The sequence below is a fragment of the Phalacrocorax carbo genome, chromosome 7, assembly GCF_963921805.1.
Source record: "Phalacrocorax carbo chromosome 7, bPhaCar2.1, whole genome shotgun sequence".
Lineage (NCBI taxonomy): Eukaryota > Metazoa > Chordata > Aves > Suliformes > Phalacrocoracidae > Phalacrocorax > Phalacrocorax carbo.
This window is the reverse complement of record NC_087519.1, coordinates 41787299-41808702: the sequence shown is the minus strand read 5'-3', so window position 1 is coordinate 41808702 and position 21404 is coordinate 41787299. Positions and strand designations below refer to the sequence as shown.

The 21404-nt window shown below is 40.5% G+C and overlaps 1 protein-coding gene across 2 annotated transcripts in view; it reads right to left on the bottom strand.

Moving 5' to 3' along the window:
• PLOD2 (procollagen-lysine,2-oxoglutarate 5-dioxygenase 2) overlaps nucleotides 1–21404 on the bottom strand; it is a 56449-nt gene that overhangs the window by 22637 nt on the left and 12408 nt on the right. For both annotated transcript variants that reach the window (XM_064457663.1, XM_064457662.1), the window contains exons 2-8: nucleotides 15996–16087; nucleotides 14405–14541; nucleotides 8680–8843; nucleotides 6781–6893; nucleotides 5200–5263; nucleotides 4330–4427; nucleotides 742–843 (exon numbers count right to left, since the gene is read on the bottom strand). In XM_064457663.1, the coding sequence (XP_064313733.1) occupies nucleotides 742–843; nucleotides 4330–4427; nucleotides 5200–5263; nucleotides 6781–6893; nucleotides 8680–8843; nucleotides 14405–14541; nucleotides 15996–16087 (770 nt within the window). The remainder of the gene's footprint in view (nucleotides 1–741; nucleotides 844–4329; nucleotides 4428–5199; nucleotides 5264–6780; nucleotides 6894–8679; nucleotides 8844–14404; nucleotides 14542–15995; nucleotides 16088–21404) is intronic.

Here is a 21404-nt window from a genome sequence, read left to right as displayed (position 1 = left end):
AATTTACTGAGTACAAGCCAAAATATTCGTAAAGACACTAAAAGACGTCATGCTTGGAGCCAAAGAGCCAAAATAAGTTCCCAAATATTTGTCATATGCGCACACAAATGCGTACGTGTACATTTGTCCTACAAGAATCTGAAGACTGAACTGATATCTGATCTTAGTTACATCAGATTTATTCTACAGATACACATTTGCATATACAGTACAGATACCTGTATCAACCTTTACAAGATTGACTATTTCTCTCTATATCTCTCAGAAAGCAGTAACATGTAACTATGTTACAGTTAACTGTTAACTTCTATTTGTAACAGAAATTATTGAACTGATGCATATTTAAGCTTTTTGTAGGTCTGCATTTAAAAATCTGAGATACCTAAAGAGTTTTTTTTACATCTCCAAAATTCTAATCATTCACTTGAATTTTACATGATCAAAAAATATTCATTCACCCTCAATGAACAGATGTAAGGATCTGGAGGACTTTTGGGGATGGGATCATCTTCAGTAATATTGGGGAAGCCTATATTATAATGCATGCATAAAAACATTTATAAAAGTAATGATACTTCCAGTAAACTGAAATTCCATCTGTACAGTTTCATATCCCAGAAAAAATAACCTGAGGTGTCTACAGAACATGATATAGCATACTGAAGATGCTTTGCCTCAGAAATCACTATACACTATCAAATGCATTCAGAAGGATTTTGTTCTTGTGAAAAGTATTCTTACCGTTACTGTTGACAGGTCTAGTAAGTCTAAATCGCAAATACTGCAACCAGTTTCCCGCGTCCAAGCATTGGGGATATAGTTGCCCAAATAATTCAAGTGAATCTGGTAAATAAGTGAACAATTCAGATTAATGAAATGTACATGCAGATGGTGATTTGTACTTTCTAAAAAATTCAGGCTTACTCACTGAGCCCCTTATACCTCAAGGCAATTGACTGTCTCTTATTTAAGAAAAAAAACCCCACACAAACCCAATCATACAAAAATAGCTGGTAAAAGCTTTTTCTTCTTTTCATTTACAAACCAGAGATGATATTCTCCTAGCATCTATATTTATAGCTTCAGTTAAACCAAAAAGTTGTTGCAAACATAACAACTACCAACTAAATGCTTGTATGACTTCCAAGGCACAGACTATAGATCATTCAGTTCTCAAAAGCTGCTGGGTGTGATTTTAAGCCAAACAAAAATGATTATAGGTTAATTCTTTTCCTAAAATGAACAGTGATCATACAAAAAACATATAGGAAATGTAGAAGAGAGGTGCTCAGGTGATGTATTTTTGGCAATCTATGCCAAGGTTCAGAAGCCAGGCAGTGGGATCCATTTTAAAGCAGCATCTAGCTTCTTAACACATTTTGATCTGGCACTGAACAAAATATGTACTTTTTCTGTCGATGGGCTGCCCGGGCTGCCCTGTCACCCTGAATGCCATGGGAAGTTTGTGCCAAACTTCACTCTACTGCCATTTGCAATGGTTAAGGGAACTCATGCCAAGGAAGGTCTGCCTGAGTGAAGGCTGCTATCGATTCCTGCTCTACTGCCCTCATCAAAAATTGGACAGATGGAATGTAAGTTTGTACAGAAAAAACAATCCAGCCAATACTCTGTCTGCATTTTATCATATTTTGGGTGTTGATTTATGCATATTGAAAATCATTCTAGCCAGAGCATACAGCGAATTGCTTGAACTCAGTTTCAGGGATGTACAATAAAGTCTACAAAAAAAAAATGAATACTTCACAAAAAAGCCATTACAGCTGAGGAATCAAAAAACACATGTTAGGATGTTGGGATAATTTAGCATCCTTTTGAAGTAGTGTCTCTGACTGACGTTATTTACTAATCTGCAAACTAAAGAGATTAAATATAAAACAGAACATTCTTATAAATAAAAACGTTTACTGTTTGGAGTTAATTCTGGGAATTACTTTCACAATAGTTTATTTACTAACTAGTGAAAACTTTTTTCAATCCCATGATATTATTGTCCTATTCTATGTTTAAAACAGAAGAATCTAATCACATTGACAAAGGGATACAGAGCAAGAGTTTCCTGTTTTTAAAGCTACATCACTATATGCAGAGATTGAGTTTTGATTAATGAAGCATAACTTGTGGATTAGTATAACGAGTTCCAACCTAAAACTGCTTGCCCAACTGCAAAATACAGAACCTTTCTTTTCACTGACAAAGTGCCAACAAAGCCAGTGATGATAGGTAAGTTGAGGATAGAGTTGAGGCAAAGTAACTGTAGCAACATGGAAGAAATTGGTCATATATTTCACCATTTCTGAGTAGTTATAAGCCAAACAGATAAAGGCATAGAATCATAGAATCATAAAGATTTGAGAAGATCATCAAGCGCAACCATCAACCCAACACCTCCGTGCCTCCTAAACCATGTCTCTAAGTGCCACATATACACATCTTTTTAACACCTCCAGGTATGGTGACTCCACCACCTCTCTGGGCAGCCTGTTCCAATGCCTGACCACTCTTTCAGTAAAGGAATTTTTCCTAATATTGAATATAAACCTCCCTTGATGCAACTTGAAGCCATTTCCTCTTGTCCTAGTTACTTGTCGCTAGTTACCGGGGAGAACAACACCCACCTCACTACAACCTCCTTTCAGGTAGTGATAAGGTCTCCCCTCAGCCTCCTCTTCTCCAGACTAAACAACCCCAGTTCCTTCAGCCACTCCTCATCAGACTTGTTCTCCAGACCCTTCACCAACTTTGTTGCCCTTCTCTGGACACGCTCCAGCACCTCAATGTTCTTCTTATAGAGAGGAACCCAAAACATTAACACAGTATTTAAGATGCAGCCTCACCAGTGCTGACTACAGGGCACGATTGCTTCTCTGCTCCTGCTGGCCACACTGTTCCTGATACAAGCCAGGATGCTGTCGGCCTTCTTGGCCGCCTGAGCACACTGCTGGCTCATGTTCAGCCGGCTGTCAACCAACACACCCAGGTGCTTCTCTGCTGGGCAGCTCTCCAGCCACTCCTCCCCAAGCCTGTAGCGTTGCATGGGGTTGTTGTGACCCAAGTGCAGGACCCAGCATTTGGCCTTGTTGAATCTCATACCGTTGTCTCTGGCCCAACGATCCAGCCTGTCCAGGTCCGTCTGCAGAACCTTCCTGCCCTCCAGCAGATCAAGACTCCACACAAGTTGGTGTTGTCTGCAAACTTACGGAGGGTGCACTTGATCCCCTCATCCCGATCATCAATGAAGATATTGAATAGGACCGGCCCCAACACTGAGCCCTGGGGGACACCACTCATGACCGGCCGCCAACTGGATTTGACTCCCTTCACCACCACTCTCTGGGCTCAGCATCATTATAGTCACTCATTCCAAAGATGAAATACAGTACAAAAACTAAGAAGACAGTCTTTGGTGTAGTAATGAGTTTCAAGCTTTATTTCATTCTCCTGGGAGGTATTTTGCCTGAAAATATGGAGCTACAGTAAGGAACATGTATTCAGAAGAACTTAGAAAGAAGCCATGCCCAATCCTTCCACCAACAGAGACTATTAGAAATGATACATCTTTACACTGCTTTGCCATGTAACAAAAAAATGCAACTGCCAGATGACTAAAACGTAGCCATTTCTCTCAGAAAAACCATGCCAGGTCCTTTGGACTACTGAATCCTCACACATGGACAGAAGCTGCCAAAACAGCAGTTTCACAGGGCAGACAGTGCTCTACCATGAACCCAAAGCTCATGAGCCACAGGTAAATTGCCGGCAGTGATCACTGACACTGAAGATGCAATAACAAAAGCCAGCTGTGTGTGTGTATATATGCACACACACACACACATATTTTTGCCTATATACAACATATTTTTTTATGTGCCAACACATATCAAGGTCTGCAGTAGGATCAAGTGTGTACTGCTTTGTACCCCAGCCTGTGACTCTTGGTTAGATTTTTCTCTCCCTGAAACCTATTCTTCTGATTACCATTTAATAAACAGATAGACTTTCTTTGTTAGCTTCAAGAATTTTTTTGTGACAGTGAACAAATTAACATAAGTTTATTCGCTTCTAGTATCCCATGCTACAATGAATTTGGGAGCATATGAGTTGTTTCAGCAGCAATATCAAGTTACAGTGGTAGCAGAATAACATGATGGAGAGAGCTATTAGAATAGGTTTTTTTCTCATTGCAATCCTTATTAACTGGAAATGAACAGTGGTGGTGTGCTACAAGTGTTTCAGACTCTTCCACCGTTGTTTCTGCCTCTATTGAAAATTGACCTCTTTGTACAAGAATAAAAACAAACTGTCACTCACTTTAGTTGGACCATTTCCATGAATGGTGATCGGCAATGTGTCATACACTGAATTCCTTGCTCTCACTCTTCCTTCTTCAAATTTCAAAAGGACTTCATCTGAAAATCAACAAAGGTCGTACAGTGATAACAGTTTATAAATAAAAGCTAGAATTTCAGAGTCTAAGTTCTTGCTGATACAATGATAGCAACAGCTGGGTATGTTGCCAATGTTACTTATTTGGAAGCTTTTGTTCATTGTTTTAACTAGATCTCGAGCTCTTTATGCGAAATAAGGTTACATCAAACTTCAGCATTTGCCATCAGTAGCCTTCAGTCTGAATAAAACCTGCTTTAAAAATAAAACTAATTTTATGCAAATGTTATCTATAGAGAAATCATAGTTATTCCAGATAAATCTGATTATAAAGAGTTGTTCCATAATCAGAGGTTAAGGGTAAGAAAGGAATTTTGCACAGATACTATTTTTCAATTTAAATTCAGGACAATTAAATAAAGGAAATTCCACATTATTCCATATTCTATTTCATCATGTATAGCCATTTCCTTAAGAACATCTAAAATGCAATTTTGATTACCAATCTTACTTCTATAACTAAGTTTGTGAAAGGCAGATAGAAAAATGGTTCTTAACTTTATTGCTAACTCCATTTATTGAAAACTATTGTTTCCATCTTAAATCAAATATTTTAGCAATGGGAGAAATCAATTAATATTAAACCCAGAAGACCTGTAACTAATCTGGTAATTGGGTTTACCCATCCAATTACTTCTTTAAAACAAGCATATGTTTAGGGAATTATATTTATGGTTAAGCAAAGAAAGTGTTAATAACAATTAATAAAACACAACGTGCAAATAATACACTTACCAACAGCTCCATTTAGGGTCTGGAAAATTGTACATTTGTGGTCCAAAGTAATGTTAATGTGTTCCTGAAATAAAAGTAGCAAAGATGTTGAGGCATTCTAAAAGCCAATGTTTTTACGATAACGTTACAGTTATACTGCAGCAGCAGCAAGCAATCAGGCAATTAGGGCTAATGTGTAGTACAGTACCCAAGCTCAGCACCATGGGGGTGTTTTGAATCACAGTGCAGTAGTACACTGTGCAGAGGTACACATTTTTTTTGCCTACAAGAAAATCTTTGTTTAGACAGCTAATTACATTACTTTTGACTTTGGTGCACAGTCAGCTTTAATGTCTCTACACACTGTCCTTTCAATTGCATATCTAGCATCTGACTTGCATAAAAATCAACTCAGACATTAAGGGCTGGAAGGAATGCCCAATGAGGAGCAGATAAGGACTTCGGGCTTGTCTAGATTGGAGAGAAGGAGGCTGAGGGGTGACCTCATTGATCTCTGCAGCTTCCCGAGGAGGGGAACTGTAGAGGGAGGTGCTGATCTCTTCTGCATGGGATCCAGTGATGGGATGCATGGGAATGGTTCAAAGCTGTGCCAGGGGAGATTTAGACTGGACATTAGGAAGCATTTCTTTACTGAAAGAATGGACAGACACAGAAACTGGCTTCCAAGAGAGGTGGTCGATGCGCCAAGTCTGTCAAGTTTTTAAGGTGCATTTTCACAATGCCCTTAATAACATGCTTTAACTATTTGTCAGCCCCGTATTGGTCAGGCAGTTGGACTAGAGGAATGGTGTAGGTCCCTTCCAACTGAAATATTCTAGTCTATTCTATTTCTGTATCTGTATCTAAACACGCCTGGTGTTTCAGGCATAACTTAATAGAAAAACATGTATGTGTTTCAGAAACTTCACATCTGACTTAAGCATACAAATGCTCAAAATCAACCTCAAAATTCTGCAATGTCAGTTTCTAAAAGTCTTTTTGCATCAATGCGTTGTTAACCTTAGTCCTCTTTTTCCAGCATCAGGGCCGTGCCTCTGTCATCTATCATGCTCTAACGCTGCTACTCAGCACAGAATTTTGTTAAGCTAGGGCACAAAGAGGTCTTCACAAAAATTTACAATGCAGCTTCATTGAATGTATCTGCCCAAAAAGCTAGGAGTGAGAGGCAGCTGCAGGCAGGATCTGAAATGGCAGTAAGCCAAAATATAACACACTGGATCAGCAAGTATTGCAGTGACACCCTGGAAAAATGCCACATTCTCCAGCTGTCAAACTGCCAAATACATGGGACCCTCATTGAGATGAATGTGTCCAATCATATACCTCAGAGCTATTATTTCTAACAACGAAGAACAACCTGCCTGGATCTGCAGACAGCCTGAAATAATATATCAAGTCATGACCCTTTGGAAGCCTGTTCATCACTCCGACAGTAGGAACCTCCGGTGAGCAAACACAACCGTCAACATGGCACTCCGGAATAAAGAGACAGCATTCCTGTTATTTTTATCTCCTGATGTTTTATGAGGAGAGGCATGTTATTTCAAGCAGAAAGAAATAAAAAAGTTAGTCACTACCTACCCTTGCCAATGGGTCAACATAGATTTTGGTGTAAAACAGCTGGTCATCATCATTATCCTGCAGATTCCATTGCTGCACAATACGATTTATATATGGAGCATAACCAATAAAGCCTGCAATATCAGACACACATAAGTTATTTCCATAAAAAGCACTACTCTGCCAATGCTGTCCACCAGTCAGGGACTTCATTCTGACTCTTTGGTGCCAGCAAAGGAAAAGCATGAAATTCATACATCTTGGCTCAATATCCAGTTTTCTTCCTGTGATACATACCAGTTCTGTTTTAGAGTTCATAATTAAGGATCATTTTTATCCTGTGCTGGGTTTGGCTGGGATAGACTTATTTTCTTTCTAATAGCTAGCATGGGGCTATGTTTTAGATTAGTGACCAAAACAGTGCTGATAATACAGGGATGTTTTTGTTCCTCTGAGCAGGGCTTACACAGAGTCAGGGCCTTTTTTGCCTCTCACCCCACCAGCGAGTGGGCTGGGGGGGGCACAAGGGGTTGGGAGGGGACACAGCCGGGACAGCTGACCCCAACTGACCCAAGGGATGTCCCACACCATATGGCGTCATGCTCAGCATATAGAGCTGGGGGAAGGAGGAGAAAGAGGGGGAACATTTGGAGTGATGGCATTTGTCTTCCCAAGTAACCATTACATGTGATGGAGCCCTGGCTTCCTGGGGATGTCTGAACACCTGCCTGCCCATGGGAAGGAGTGAATGAATTCCTTGTTTTGCTTTGCTTGTGCACACGGCTTTTGCTTTACTTATTAAATCACCTTTATCTCAACCCACGAGCTTTCTTGCTTTTACTCTTCCAATTCTCTCCCCCGTCCCACCAGAGGGAATGAGCGAGTACCTGTGTGGGGCTTAAATCACACAGCCACTTGCTGGGGTTAAACCACGACAATACTAATGCTATTTTAAGGAAAAAGAAAATAGGGAACAGATCTTTTTAGGATGGTCCTGAGAACCCCAAAGTATGAGATTAAACCCCTACTGTTCCCATGAAGCCCATCTGTGGAAAAAGTTTCATCAATCGCTTCTTGCTGGCAGAGAAGCCTGAACCTAATACTGCCAAAAGTACAAAGACAATTCAATTCAAATCCAATATACGTTAATGTTTAAGGAAGAAAAAAAAAGGAGAAAAAAAAGAGCAAATAGGTGAGGTAAAGAAGAGAGAAAGGAACAGGGACACTGCCAGATCTACACTCTGCCCAGGACCACGTACCTAGGAGAAGTGACATACTGTGCTCTATAGAAACAATATCAGTGTCAGTGCTGTATTAAATCAACTGCAAAATTATTACCTAAGCTGTCATTTTAAAAAGGTCTCCAGAATTAACATGTCATTGAGATTAACAGGAGTAACTCACACTTCTCTTTGAATGAACTGCCTAAGCTATGTTGACAGGCCAGACAGAGTTACGAGCACATCTACATTGTATACAGAGATCCCCAAGAACAAGGTAGCCAAGTGAGGAAATTCTGTGACCAAGCTAAACTCTGCCTATAAATAGCATATACTGCTTTGACTGGGCTTGTACACTAGATTGTTTCTGAAGTCGACACAATCAGTAGCAACTGAGTCATCCCTGCACAGCATTTCATTACAAGGCACAGTTGCTTGCTGCGCTGTTACTTTATTTACCTGCTTTTTACAAATTATTGCCAACAAATACTAAGCAAGTTTGAATGAGAACTATTCTTGAGCACAGAAGAGGAGCTATTCAAGTGGGGAGGGAGAAGGGAAGAGGAAGACAGCAAATCTAGCCCTTGATTTTATACTTGCGGAATTCAGGAACAGTTCCACGTACAAATACATAAAACAGATAACAGAAATGAGTCATGTTCAAGTTCAAGAGTTTACTGTGTTCAAGAATTACACTTGCCTCCTGAGTTCAGGAATCGTTTTCCACTCCGGACAGCAGGATACTTGTCAGCCAGCCTTTTATCTGGCCAAATTAGTCCATCTGCTGCAAACACCACTTTATGATTAGTTTCCTGAAATTTCTTTAGCAGTTCTTCTGGGCCTCCCGCAAAGATAACATCATAGCTGAAAAAGATGAAAAGATATCCATTAGACTAGTTTAATTTTAATGCTTCTGTGTTCAAAACAACAAGTAGCTGGACTATTCAAATTTTAAAAATCATACAGACAGTCCTTTTATTCTCAAAAAGGACTCCTTAAATCATGTTTTACCACCATGTAAAAGTCCTATACCCTTCTAGGAGAAAAAACTTCAATCAATACTATTTATCCAATACAGTTTCTTCTTCTATTTACATTGGTTTTGTGGGTTTTTAACCTTCCACATTTTGGACATTCTTTTTCCTTCATATCTTGTCTACCTGAAATTCACGTCATGTATTTTGAGTGAAAAATATATGTTGTCCTTTAGAAATCTGTTTATGTGTTTAAGAACAACAACAACACAAACAAAAAAAATATTAAAACTTAGATGAAACAGAGTAAGACTGAAAGATGATTTAGGTGACTCTCCCTGGGAAGCTCTAGATGATCTGTTCCAAAACACAACAGCACTGACTTTCTCCTGAAAAGCCTTATCAAGAATGTACTTAGATATTTCTCAATGAAGTCTAGTTGCCCCTAAGCTTAAACTGTGCTACATGCTGACAATATACAGATTTCTCCTTTAACCTCTTTAATCTCATGAAGACTTCAGAAGGCTCTAAACTTCACAATATCTCCTTATGAAAAGCTTCACCTACCTTTATGTGTTCATCAGATCTGACTCCCAACTCCTACTGAGGACAAAGACCTAAAGGTGGAGGGCTCATCTCTAAAAACAGCAGTTACCCACAGCTGAAGGTCAGCACTACCCCAAAACAGAAACAAACACACATGGGTTTGGCAAAGGTCATGTACAAATGTAGTATCACAAGCCTAGTGGTTTCCTGTTGTTGAACCATATCTAGATCAATGCCTCTGAAAAAAAAAATTCCCAAACCAAAATCTCAAAACATGTATAAATTATTAAATTCTTCAAAGTATCTTTTGTTTGTACCTGACATCTACATATAAAAGCATTAACATGCAAACCACTTCAAGGTTCATTTTACACAGCATGAAACCATGACAGTAATATTGGAAGCACGCCATAGATTAGCCTCTGGCTGAGGAAGCAGGATATTTGGATTTAAAGGCAGCATCTCAGCCTCACAGCTTCCTCATCTGAATGCAGGTATATTCTTATTCCACACACCTACCTTAGTAATGGAAAATCATCAGCCCTGATATAGGGCAAAGGAATGGTACAGCTACCAAAAAAATCAAAAGGTCTAACCTTGACCAAGATTTTGTTCTTGCAAAGTATTTTGGCTGGGCTAAGGAGGACGACAGCGGTACCCCTACCTGCAGTACACAGAACTTTTTGCATTGCAGTATATTACTTAGCAACAGTGCCAACAGATCAACCATTACTGGCTTCTGGTACTTCTTTATTACAGTTCTGAAATTACTTCAAACGTCCTAAAAGAACTGAACAACAGCTGGCTTATAAATGGAAAAGAGAAGATTTCTGCTGCAGAGCAAAGTATGAACCCTGGCGAGGAAGTGTGTTATGTAGTCTATATAAAGTAAGTGGGTTTCCGAAAACTCTCACTGCTTTGTTTTTCTGTAACTTTGGCAGAAGAATGTATGAAAAAAATACTGTACATTTTGGAGCTTCCCCAGTTTTGCAAAAACTGCTTATTTCTGCCCAAATATACACAAGTACAATTCCCTCCCTTTTCCATTCAATTGCTGCAGCCTGATTCAAAGCCAGAATGAGCCTGAAGAACAAGCAAGAAACAAGAGACAAGTTGAAGACAGACAAAAACAGAGATTTGTCTGAGGCTTTAACTTAATAGCTTATGGCAGGCTGTGCTTCTCCTCTTTGATCAGGTTAGTGCTGCTGCAATGACTTACAGCTGCAGGAAGGAACCAAACACCCCTGGAACATTGCTTCCAAGGACTGTCATTCTGGAAAAGAAAGCCAAAGTTGAGCAACATGCTGGGCTAGCCACCGGCTCTGCTTGTGCTACTTAATACAGCACAGTTTATCATACAAAGCACAGTACAGAGCTGCTAAACTGCATTACCAATTATTGTAAACTTTGCACACTAATAGATATTATGCAGGAGTAGGAATCCAGCATGGACTTACATTTTCCACTAATTTTCATGGCCCTCTTTTTTCAAGTACTGCCACCACACCTCCACCCAGGCTTCCACCCTCACTGCCAGTCTCCCTGTTAGCTGCTTTATGAGGCTCCTGCTTATCTTTCCAGGCAACAGGAAAACTTACAGAGTCAAACTAAAACCTATAAATCCATCGTTTGTCTTGCTTATCTGCTATGTCGGATTATGTTCAGCCTATCTAGCACTCAACTCCTACTGTAAGGGAGGATTCACCTCAGGTCTATACCACTAAGACCATCACAAAACGGGTCCCAGGGCTACTCTTGACAGTTTATACTCTTTCTATGGGTGATGCACATGACTTACTTTAAATGGGGCTTCAAAATTTGACAGGGGAGAAAAAGTGTGGATATATCCAGGAAAAAGCAGGCTGCCTTGGCAAGCTGGAAAAGCTCAGATACTCTTATGTATTCTTCATAAATCCTTCCAATTAAGTAGAAAGCAAGGAAAAAGAAAAAGAAGAAAAAAACACCACACAAAAACCCAAACCCCATACCAGAAAGTTTCCACCACTCCAATCCCATTTCCTGAAGCTCCCAGATGGCAGATGCTTGGGGCTGGAATCCACCCATCCCTCCTCCCCTTCTGCAGTAGCAAAGCACCCTGGCTACGCATTCAGTGCTCCCAGCAACACAGGGAAATGGCAAGGGTGGCTCAGCACCTCTAGAATTGAACACGTAACTTCTATATCCACAACTTTTATAACAACAAGGACATGTTACTACTGGAGCTCAAAACACAAACAAGAGAGGGCCTAGTCTCAGCAATTCAGGTCCCATATTTCATCGTATTTAACTGGACTGTTCAGCCACACAGCCATTTTGTCATTTACACTGTATGCCCACCAGGACCACACTTCAACCATTTTAAGATACATCGAAAATTTAATTATCCCTCACTTACTAACAAATGTTAAACAAAAAAAAAAAAAAAAAAGAAAAGTGCTGAGAGGCTTCAAAAGTCTTCCATGATAAAATAGATGGCTCTGGGAGCTCTGGATGAACAATCAGAACAATCCACCATTTTATCCCATCTACACTGGCTATTAGCCAGTTCAACCTAGAATGGTCCAAAGTAAACCAGGGGTTAGCTCTTGCAGAAACAAGTCTAATTTAAATAGCATTCCATCTGCGGGCAAAGCATTTTTCTATCTGTACCTAGACACAAGCTGTTCACAGAACTTCAAACTATTTCCAGAATTGTGAGCCATATAAAAAAACTGCTCAAAAAAAGGCGAGAAGCTAAGCTTAAGTGAACAGTTCACCAGTTACAGTAAGTAAACCAGACACTTCCTTCCACCCAAGATTAATACTCCAAGTGCTTCACAATGAACATAATGAAAAACACTTGAAAAAGAAAAGAAGTTCACTATATTTGTCTTTTCCAAACTTACTGCTACATTGATTAACATTTAAATTGCAAACCAGGATTCCAGGAAACAAAAAAGCTCATTAGAAGTAAAGCATAATGCTAGGATCAGCAATCTACTTTTTTCCCCTATTTGGAATCAGGTCCACTGCCTTCAAATCAATATGTACTTGGGATTACAGACCTCAAGAACTTGGGAGGCCTTAAATCCTGTGATTTTTCATGGCAAGAAAGATTATGGCATCGCCACTTCAACACACATGGTCCTCTGTACTCTCTCATCCATACCAGCAGACAGCCTGTCCCTCGAGAGAATAAATTAAGTTGGAGAAGAATTTGAGCTACACCCAAATTTGATAACAAATTTGCATATTTTACCATATAGGGGGAAAACAGTGATGAATCAAGATAATAAATTTGAAAACAAAGAAATTCAATGTAAGTAGCAAATATTTGGGAAACATTTGATTCATCTGAGCATTTAGTAAAGAACAAAATAATCTCCCACATTAATATTTAAAAGTTTCAGTTATTCCATGATCAGTAGAATAACACTATGAACAAGCGTGCAATACATTTACTTTTAGAAAGATACTTTTCTCCACTTACCGAATGCTAAAGTCATCGAGTCAATAACAAAAAAAACACACCTAAAACTGAACATGTACATTCAAACTCTGTTACTTTTACTGTCAATTAAGTGTACAAAGAAAATATGCAGTGTAATATTTCCATTATAAGGTTTGTTCATAAATTGGTTAAGATGATTTAGACATTGGCTTTCTAGCTCTATCTTCTACTTATCACAAGAGGTAACATTAAAAAAGAAAACCAATTGGCATCTTTAAATTTGCTACCAGTTTAGCAGGCTACTCCAACTCTCCTAAACTCTTAACTTACACAAAACAACAAAGGAACTTTCCAGCAAATACCCGTCAGACCGCCTTCTCTTGTGATGCCTGCTGTACAAATCCTGCCAAATCTCTAACTTGCAAAAGGGTCCCTAAAATTCTTCAGCTATCAAATTTGAAAAATAAATAAATTTAGAAAGCAAGTTAAAAGATGAAAGAAAATTCTGGAGCTGTCATTCATGACTCGGTAACAGCAGTGTGAACCCATGCATGAACCTCTCCAAGCTTGCACTCAGCTACCTCCCCCAGGCTGCCTGTCTGTAATCGGGGCTTCACGTCCCCAGTTCGGGATTTGGTCCCATACCTTCCTTGCAGGGATTTTTTTACAACTGTAAGCCTGCTCCGGTTAACACTAGCATGGAAGAGCTTGGCAGCTGCTGTGAGTTGGATTCTTAGCTGCTCTGATCATGTTCTTGTCACAGAAGAAAAAAAGCATAGGGAAGTAATGGAAAAAGTGGGATTTGAAAATGTTTGAGCTCCCTGTTCTCCATGACAGGGAGAAACCTACTTGGCCTCCAGTGAGGATGTTCAAGCATAGCTGTGCCATGAGCTATAATCTGGCACCTGCAGCAGCACTGTCTCTCCATCCTTCCATCACACAGACAGCACAGCCACCAGGGGTATACCTGGCACCAAGCCTCTTGTTTCAGTTCTCTAACATGTAAAAGAAGTTCTGTTAAGTCCTTTCCTCAGGGACCCATTCTCCAGCTTCCTACATATCACTGTTACTTCATGGAACAAGATCATGCTGTGGTCCCTACTGGGCACTTTATTTCTGGAGCTGCTTTTGCTCCTCCCCCATTCCACCCTCCCAGCCCGAAGCCACGTCCTGCCTCACCACAGCCAAACAGGGAGAGGACACTTGCCTAAAAGCCTGTCAGCTCCCAATAACATTTTTTTACCCCCTCGGGCAGCAGAACTATGAACAACACTTACATCTGTAAGTCTGTTAACAAAGTTACAATTGCTCCAAGAGTGATCTACTATTTTTATGAATGGAGAAAAATGGAAGCAAACTCCCTCAAATAATCAGCGAGGGGTAAAAGCAGCATGCAACTTTCAGCATGTCACAGCAGCTACTTTTGCATGCCCACCCAGACTAAGATGTAAAGGCATCAAGCCAGGTTTGCTCACCATTCAACAAACATTACAACCAAGTCCTCTTGATCAGCATAGCTTTCAATGCCTTCTTTCAGCAGTCGAACTTTCTGCCCTCCACCAATAGAGTTAGGCAGCTCACCACCTTTCCACTCTTCACCTTTTCCAAGTACCTGGAATAAGAAAAAAGCACTTTCTGCTAGTAACCAAAAAACAAGAGGCTTTTTAAAGCAGACCCTTACTGAAAACAGATGTTAAAGCAGAAGCAGCACATTAAAGCATAGCAAGCCAGCATTCCCAGCATCATAAGTTTTCCATGTCTGAAGCAGCATTCAGCACAATGACATCACTGCAAAAACATGAGAGAGACATTTCTTAATCAAATAAGAATCGAGCAACTGCCTGCTACCACCATTTATTTCAATGTTTCTCCTTCAGGAAATAAAAAAGAAAAAGCTAACAATTGTTTCAAAAATTGTATTAGAAAAACATTCTGAATGAGACCTTTAAAAGCCAATATAGCCACTTTAGGAACAGTAAGTGTAAAAGACCTTGGTGGATCAGGGTATTGCTAACACAAATTGCAAGCCTTTCCAAAATCCCTCCAGAACACATTGTACAAGGAAAGGATAGGCTCCCCAATATACAGCGGGCTGCTAAATTCAGCTAAACAAAATTCCTCCCTAGCCAAGCCCTGTAGCAAATTACATTTCAAAACCAGAAAAAAATCCTTAAACTTTTTGTGGGTTTTGAGCATATTTTTGGAACTTATAAAACCTGGAAGAACTACATTGCATGATGTTTTGGACAAATCTGCAAAGCTAATGGATGTATCCAGAGATCAGGCTTCTTGGGTGCTTTAATACAGCACTATCATATTAGGAAAGGTTCTCTTCGGTCTTCCAAGTCCAGTGGCAGAAGTCATACTTCAGAGACTCAGATAATTTCCTGTTTATAGTGTAGACACCCTGGTAAGTAAGCAGAAAATTTCATAACACCATCTGAATTCCTGAATTTTCTCTTGCAGAACGAATTTGTGGGGTAAGTTTACAAGGTTAGTGCCTTCCCTTTTTCCTAAGGTCACACAGAGGCCAACCTCAGTACGTGATATACAGAGATGTGAAGGAAGGCAGAAAAGGCTGGCAAGAATGACAAAAATATTTTTCCTTTCAAAGAATTACAGGTTCTTGGGAAACAGATTGAAACTTTCAGTTGTGACCCTCCCTCCTTCCCTGCAGCAGGTATCCAGCCTCGTTTAAGGAGGAAGGAGACATCCAAAGCCCTCTGCGTGCAGTGCAGCTTCCAGAAGTATTCATACAAGCAAAATGAGCTGCAGTGAAAAGCAAGCCTGTATGATAAATCATAACAGAACCTGTAAGTGACTGAGGACACTGATCACAGTAGCTACGAACGTGTACAAGTTCCTCAAGCAGTGGAAGAAGGGGGACCAGCAGGTCCGCAACAGGGACAGCAGCAGGGCCAGGCGCCAGGGCCCTACCCGCCCCCGAGCTCTCTGTTTTACTTTGCCCCAGCACGCAAGGAGGCTAACGCCACCTCAGCTACTATTGCACTGCTTCTGTCTTAAAGGCTGTATAGTATGAATATTTGGTAGGAAAACATACAATACCTTTACTGTGTAGTTGAAATGCTTTGCAGTTCGCATGAAACGGTGAAAGCCATCAGTTTCTTTAGTTGCTACAGTAAAAATTAGTAGTTTATCTGAGGAAGAAAACATAGGAACATGTATTAATGTGTTTCCAGGCCAAAGTTTATAACAAAAAAAAAAAATGCACTTAGTAGCACTGGATCAGGGGGCTTTATGACTTGCCTGCATCTCATTCAAAGAGAGGTGGCAAATACACTATCAAACAAAAACTGCTATGGACAAGGGTGCTGCATTTAAAAGTACCCTCAGGAAGAGGAAGGAAAAAAAAAATCTCTCTACTCTGTAAACAACTAGCTCAATACATGAAAACAAAGCTAGTATGACTACTGGACAGGAAGGAATTTTCAAAATAAAAATAACTTACTACTATTGAGTATGAGCTAATCCTGTGACCTCTTATCACAGGACTGAACAGTACCAGAGAACTTCAGCCAACCTCGTAAGTCCCCTGAAAGCAAGTGGTTCATATTCTTCATGAAAACAGGGTGAAAAAAAACCAGTCCCCCCAACAGGCAGTATTTAGTGATTTTAAGTCCCCCCCCAACAGGCAGTATTTAGTGATTTTAAGTCCTTGGGCAGAGACAAAAGAGTAAGGTTGGGGTTTTTGTTTTTTTATTCAGAGCCTCCGTAAATTACACCAATGCTAATTTTGCCCTCTTACTGCATACAGGCAATGACCGTGCAACCTATTTCCTTTCCACATCCCCAGGCTTTTGACATAGTTCAAAGGAGTCCATGATTTCCCACTGAACAGCTTCCCGACTAAACTACCAAACAACATTCAGCACCATATGCAATATGCTGCATAATCGAGGTACATAATCCAAAGCTATGAGAAAGACAGTATCTCTAGCCAACACCAAGTATTTAATCAGCCTGGATCCCAGAGCACATTGCAGTTCCCCAGTTTGGTCTGAGTTCAAGCAACAGCTGTCCCCTAAACACAGCCCATGAGATCAATCCTTACAAGAAAGTAAAATTAATCGCCTATATTGAGCATTCCAGACACAGTGCCTGTTGTTGCTTCACTTTCCCAAAAAACATCCTCTGGGCTTATCTTTACCAGCACAGTAACATGTGCTAGAAGTGGCTTCTGTGAAAAACATTCCTATTAATGCTTCAGCCTTGTCCACCGCCAGAGAATTCACAGAATCATAGAATGGTGTAGGTTGGAAGGACCCTTACAGGTCAACTAGTCCAACCCCCCTGCAGTGAGCAGGGACATCTTCAACTAGATCAGGTTGCTCAGAGCCCCGTCCAACCTGACCTTGAATGCTACTAGGGACTTAGCAGCCTTCAGACACTTGAGATTTCATCCTGAGTGTCTTCAAATCAATCAGTGCTTGCCATTTTGTTTTATTTGACACCAGCAAAATTAAGACTCAAGATGATGATCCACTTCCCACTTTGTAGAAGAAATGCACCTTGCTAGTTACTCATGCAGTGCTCTTCAGCCAAGTACGAGGGTACTTCATGTGTACCTCTGCTCAGTCAAGCAAGAATACCTGTAGGAACACAGACATAGTTTGCAGAGCAACATAAAAAAACAGATGTTCTAATGAAATTCAAGTCTGTCTAAAATAGCCACAGCAGGCAAACTATGGAGATTAGACTCAGGAGCCAGTGATATTTTTTCCCACTGAAATAATATTTAGATTCAGCACAGTCAACAGGTCACTTCCAAGAACACCCCTACCAAGTCAGTGGTCTGGCTAGTGCATCCTCAACAGCAGCTATAACAGCCTACATGAGGAAAAGGAAGGATAAGACAAGCATATATGATGCTTTCTCTGCTTTTTCTACCAGTCTCAGTTTATGGGTTTTCGTGCCTGGATGGGGTTTCTGTATATTCCAAAACACTCAGTCCACTTTGTGACCTTGCTCTTATCCAGTCACTCCTTGAACTGATGTAACCTTTAAGCAGTGACAGCACCATGTGTCCAGTACCTACTCAAAAAAAAAAAAAAAAACCCCAAACCAAAAACAAAACAACCCACAAAAACCAAACAGTGCAATCTTCTGTGCCTTCAGCAGGGCTCCTGCAGTTTTTATTTGGCACAGACCAACTTCTTCATCTACAGACAACATCTCTACCTGCCCTGCCCACCACATACAATTCTGCGATTTCTCTCATATCCTGCCACAGATTTTGTGTTTGTTTCTTTGGCTCCTTTTGCTCAACAGCCCAAGTGAAGATTTTAACCGCTGGCTCTACTGAACCAGACTGCCACTCCTGCAATACAATACACAGCAAAGAAACTGGAAATATTCTAAATGCTTCAATCAATTTAACTTTAACACCCCTGAACTTTCAGAAGACAGCTTTCAAAGCTCCATCTTTTTCTCACTTGAGTGCTAGCAGTCTTTTGTTCAGAAGAAAATCTCATGACTACATCTCAAGGGCAGGAAGACCTCCACAAAGGATTCCACAGCAATGTGTTCACAGATGCACCGACTCACCAATAGACATAAACACAGCAATAATGGTTCAATACCTTCAAAATCGTTTATTCTAAAGGCCATGCAATCTAAAGTAATTCTACAGGAGTCACCACAGAATGAATAAAGAACATGATATCTTAGACTATGACTAAAACAGAACTGAAGACAGAAGATAGGATTTTCTCTATGGAACAGACTAAGTTATGATTAATGTTTTGTTCAAGCACTGCATTTTCAAATTAGAGGGAACTGGAAAAACCTGATCATACCAGACTGCATCACCAAGCCAAGTGAACCCATTATTGAAAGTTTCCTAGGTGACCAGTCAAGCACTGACTATAACCATGGATTTTGGTTTGGAGTAGACATATTTCACACCTACTCCTTCCTCAGGAATGCTAACAGCAAAGATTTCAAAAAATCTGTACTTGCCAACATGATGTCAATGAAAAAAATGCAGGCTGCATCAGATTCCTCCCATAGTCACTAAGTCAAAGAAAGTATTAAATCAATGTACAAATACAGCCTGGCAAGCAAAAAATAACCTACTATTCTTTATAGGATACTGTTACTCTTTTAATGGAACCCAAAGGGATTCCACCTACACGCTGTTCATGTATTTCAAGATCCACCATGAAGCCTGGTATGTTACTTGAGTTTTGTGGAACAGGAGGAAAGAGAACCATGTGCCAAATCATAAGGGAATTCAACCTGAGCTATATAAAACGGAGAAAGCTGAGGAGACAAATAATGCAGTTTATATTGACGTGAAACTGCAACAGAACGTGTATTACACTCGCAGCCAACAAAGCAATCTAGCGAAGACTGCCCAAGTCAGGTTTGCAAACAGTCACAGAACCAACAGGAGGCTATTTTTATAAAGGTATTATTCACATTGGAAAAGTTTTCTTTTTAGCACACTTGTCAATGGTCAATTTTTAGAATTACAGATGAAGAGGTTTAAAAGGCTTTATTTCCATGTCTCTGCTGCACCACAGAATTTTAGGTGCATGTGGTACTTAAATAATTTTAAGTGCAGCAGAAGTGTAATTATAGCACTTAGAGTCCATTTAGAATTGTTTCTTTATAGACTATTTAGTCATTGTTGGGGGTTTTGGGGGAGGTGGTGGGGTGGGTTGTTTGTTTGTTGGCATTTGTTTTGTGGGTTTTTTTTAAAGTAATCTGTGTCTGACCAAAGAGCTGAGAAACATGCTTTTATTGGGCCTATAGTGTGTATGAAGTGACAATGCAAAGTGCATTAAATGATAGTTACCTTGGCACACTATAGAGGGTATCATTAATCAAATGAGGAAAGCAGCACCATTCTCTTCTAGCTAGTAAGACGTTACAAAAGTATTAATGTAATCTCTGTAGGCTCCTGTGACTTTATTTAGATGTAAATGACAACTTGCACCGGTTTTACTGGCAGAGTTCCACTAAGCGTAGCATGGGAGATATTTGTTTCTTCCTGTGGAAGTTGAGTGAAGGAAATGCTTCTGACCACCAAATACTTCTGCTAATTTATTTTCAACCTATTAATGTCATTCACTTTGAAAAATCTATTCCTTGTTTGCTGTATTTAGGTACAACAACCCTCTAGAACTCCTGTCCCATTTGTGCCTAGTAACACAAATCCAAAGTGACTTTCATGGATTCACAAGAGTGTTAATGTGCAAGTACAACACAGATCCCAGGGGAGTAAGTTTATCCAAGTGCTGTTTCCGTTTCAGGATGTGCCTGGCTACATCTATTTTAGCTGCAGCCACCCCCTGTGCCCCTGCTGTGGGAGCAGGTTTGGTCCCACAAAAGCCCTGCCAGTGCAGAGGATCACTGCAGCACCAGAGCCCTTACTGCAGGCTGAGTCACAGGCAAACGTCGCACTGAGAGGCTGAGTGACTGGCCCAGCGGCATCACTGTGCTGGCTCCAGGGCTCCAGCTGTGCAATGAAGACCTAGGCATAGCAGCAGAAAGCTGCCTGCTATTACTCAGAACCCTAGTTACCACTCTGGCCCAGTACTCCCCAGCGAGCGAGCCGCAAAATTCTCAGTCTTTGCAAAACCCCACAATGAATTCTAGCTGCAGCAACACTGTTCCTGCTTCGCCATCCACTTTGGCACAAATCCCTGCCCTGCCCTCCACCCGGGTGTCTACCCTAAGGAGCTCTGCTCTATGGTCTTCTATGTAGACTTGAGCTATCCAGTTTCTTAAGCCTGACTATCCCTCTCACACGAGGGGATGAATACACACTATCAGTAGTATTTTCCAGCAAAGAGTAACGTCCTCAAAACACAAACATATATGAAACCAAGAACACAGCAGGCGGTCACAGCCCACCACACTTGCAGGGCACTGGCACACCGCAGAGGGTACAGGCTGCCTGACAGGGCTGGGCTCCCCCAGCACACAGCCTGCCAGAGGCATCTTGGCAGTCACTGGAGGGGATTACCGAGCTTGGCATTTATTTCCACAAGTGAAGTCAGCTTGTGTAAAAAGGAAATGCAAACCGTATACTAAAGTTAAACAGGAAGGCATGAAAAAAAATCCCTTCAGAGCTTCATGCCAGGTGTGAGGGTGCTGAAGTTACTAGAGTGCAATCACTGCAGACAGCTTTCTGATAGTTACATTCACAAAACAGCTGTTCTGTTTTGAAAACAAGCCTGAGAGAGCACAGGTTTGGCCAAGAAAAGTACATCCAGTGCAAATTAGGAAACCCTTTAGTGATCAAGTTGTGAAAGACAACACTGCATATAGAGCACGCACAACATATCAGGAAATCCAATGAAGGCTTAGCAAAACATCTCACTCTCTTACTCCATGTTTTGTGCTGCTACCATCAGGGATCTGACTTATTATTATTTCCAGTAATAAGAACTATAAACCAAAGCCTTTGTCTTCAATGACTTGCCTGGCAAGGTCTCAGCCGGGAAT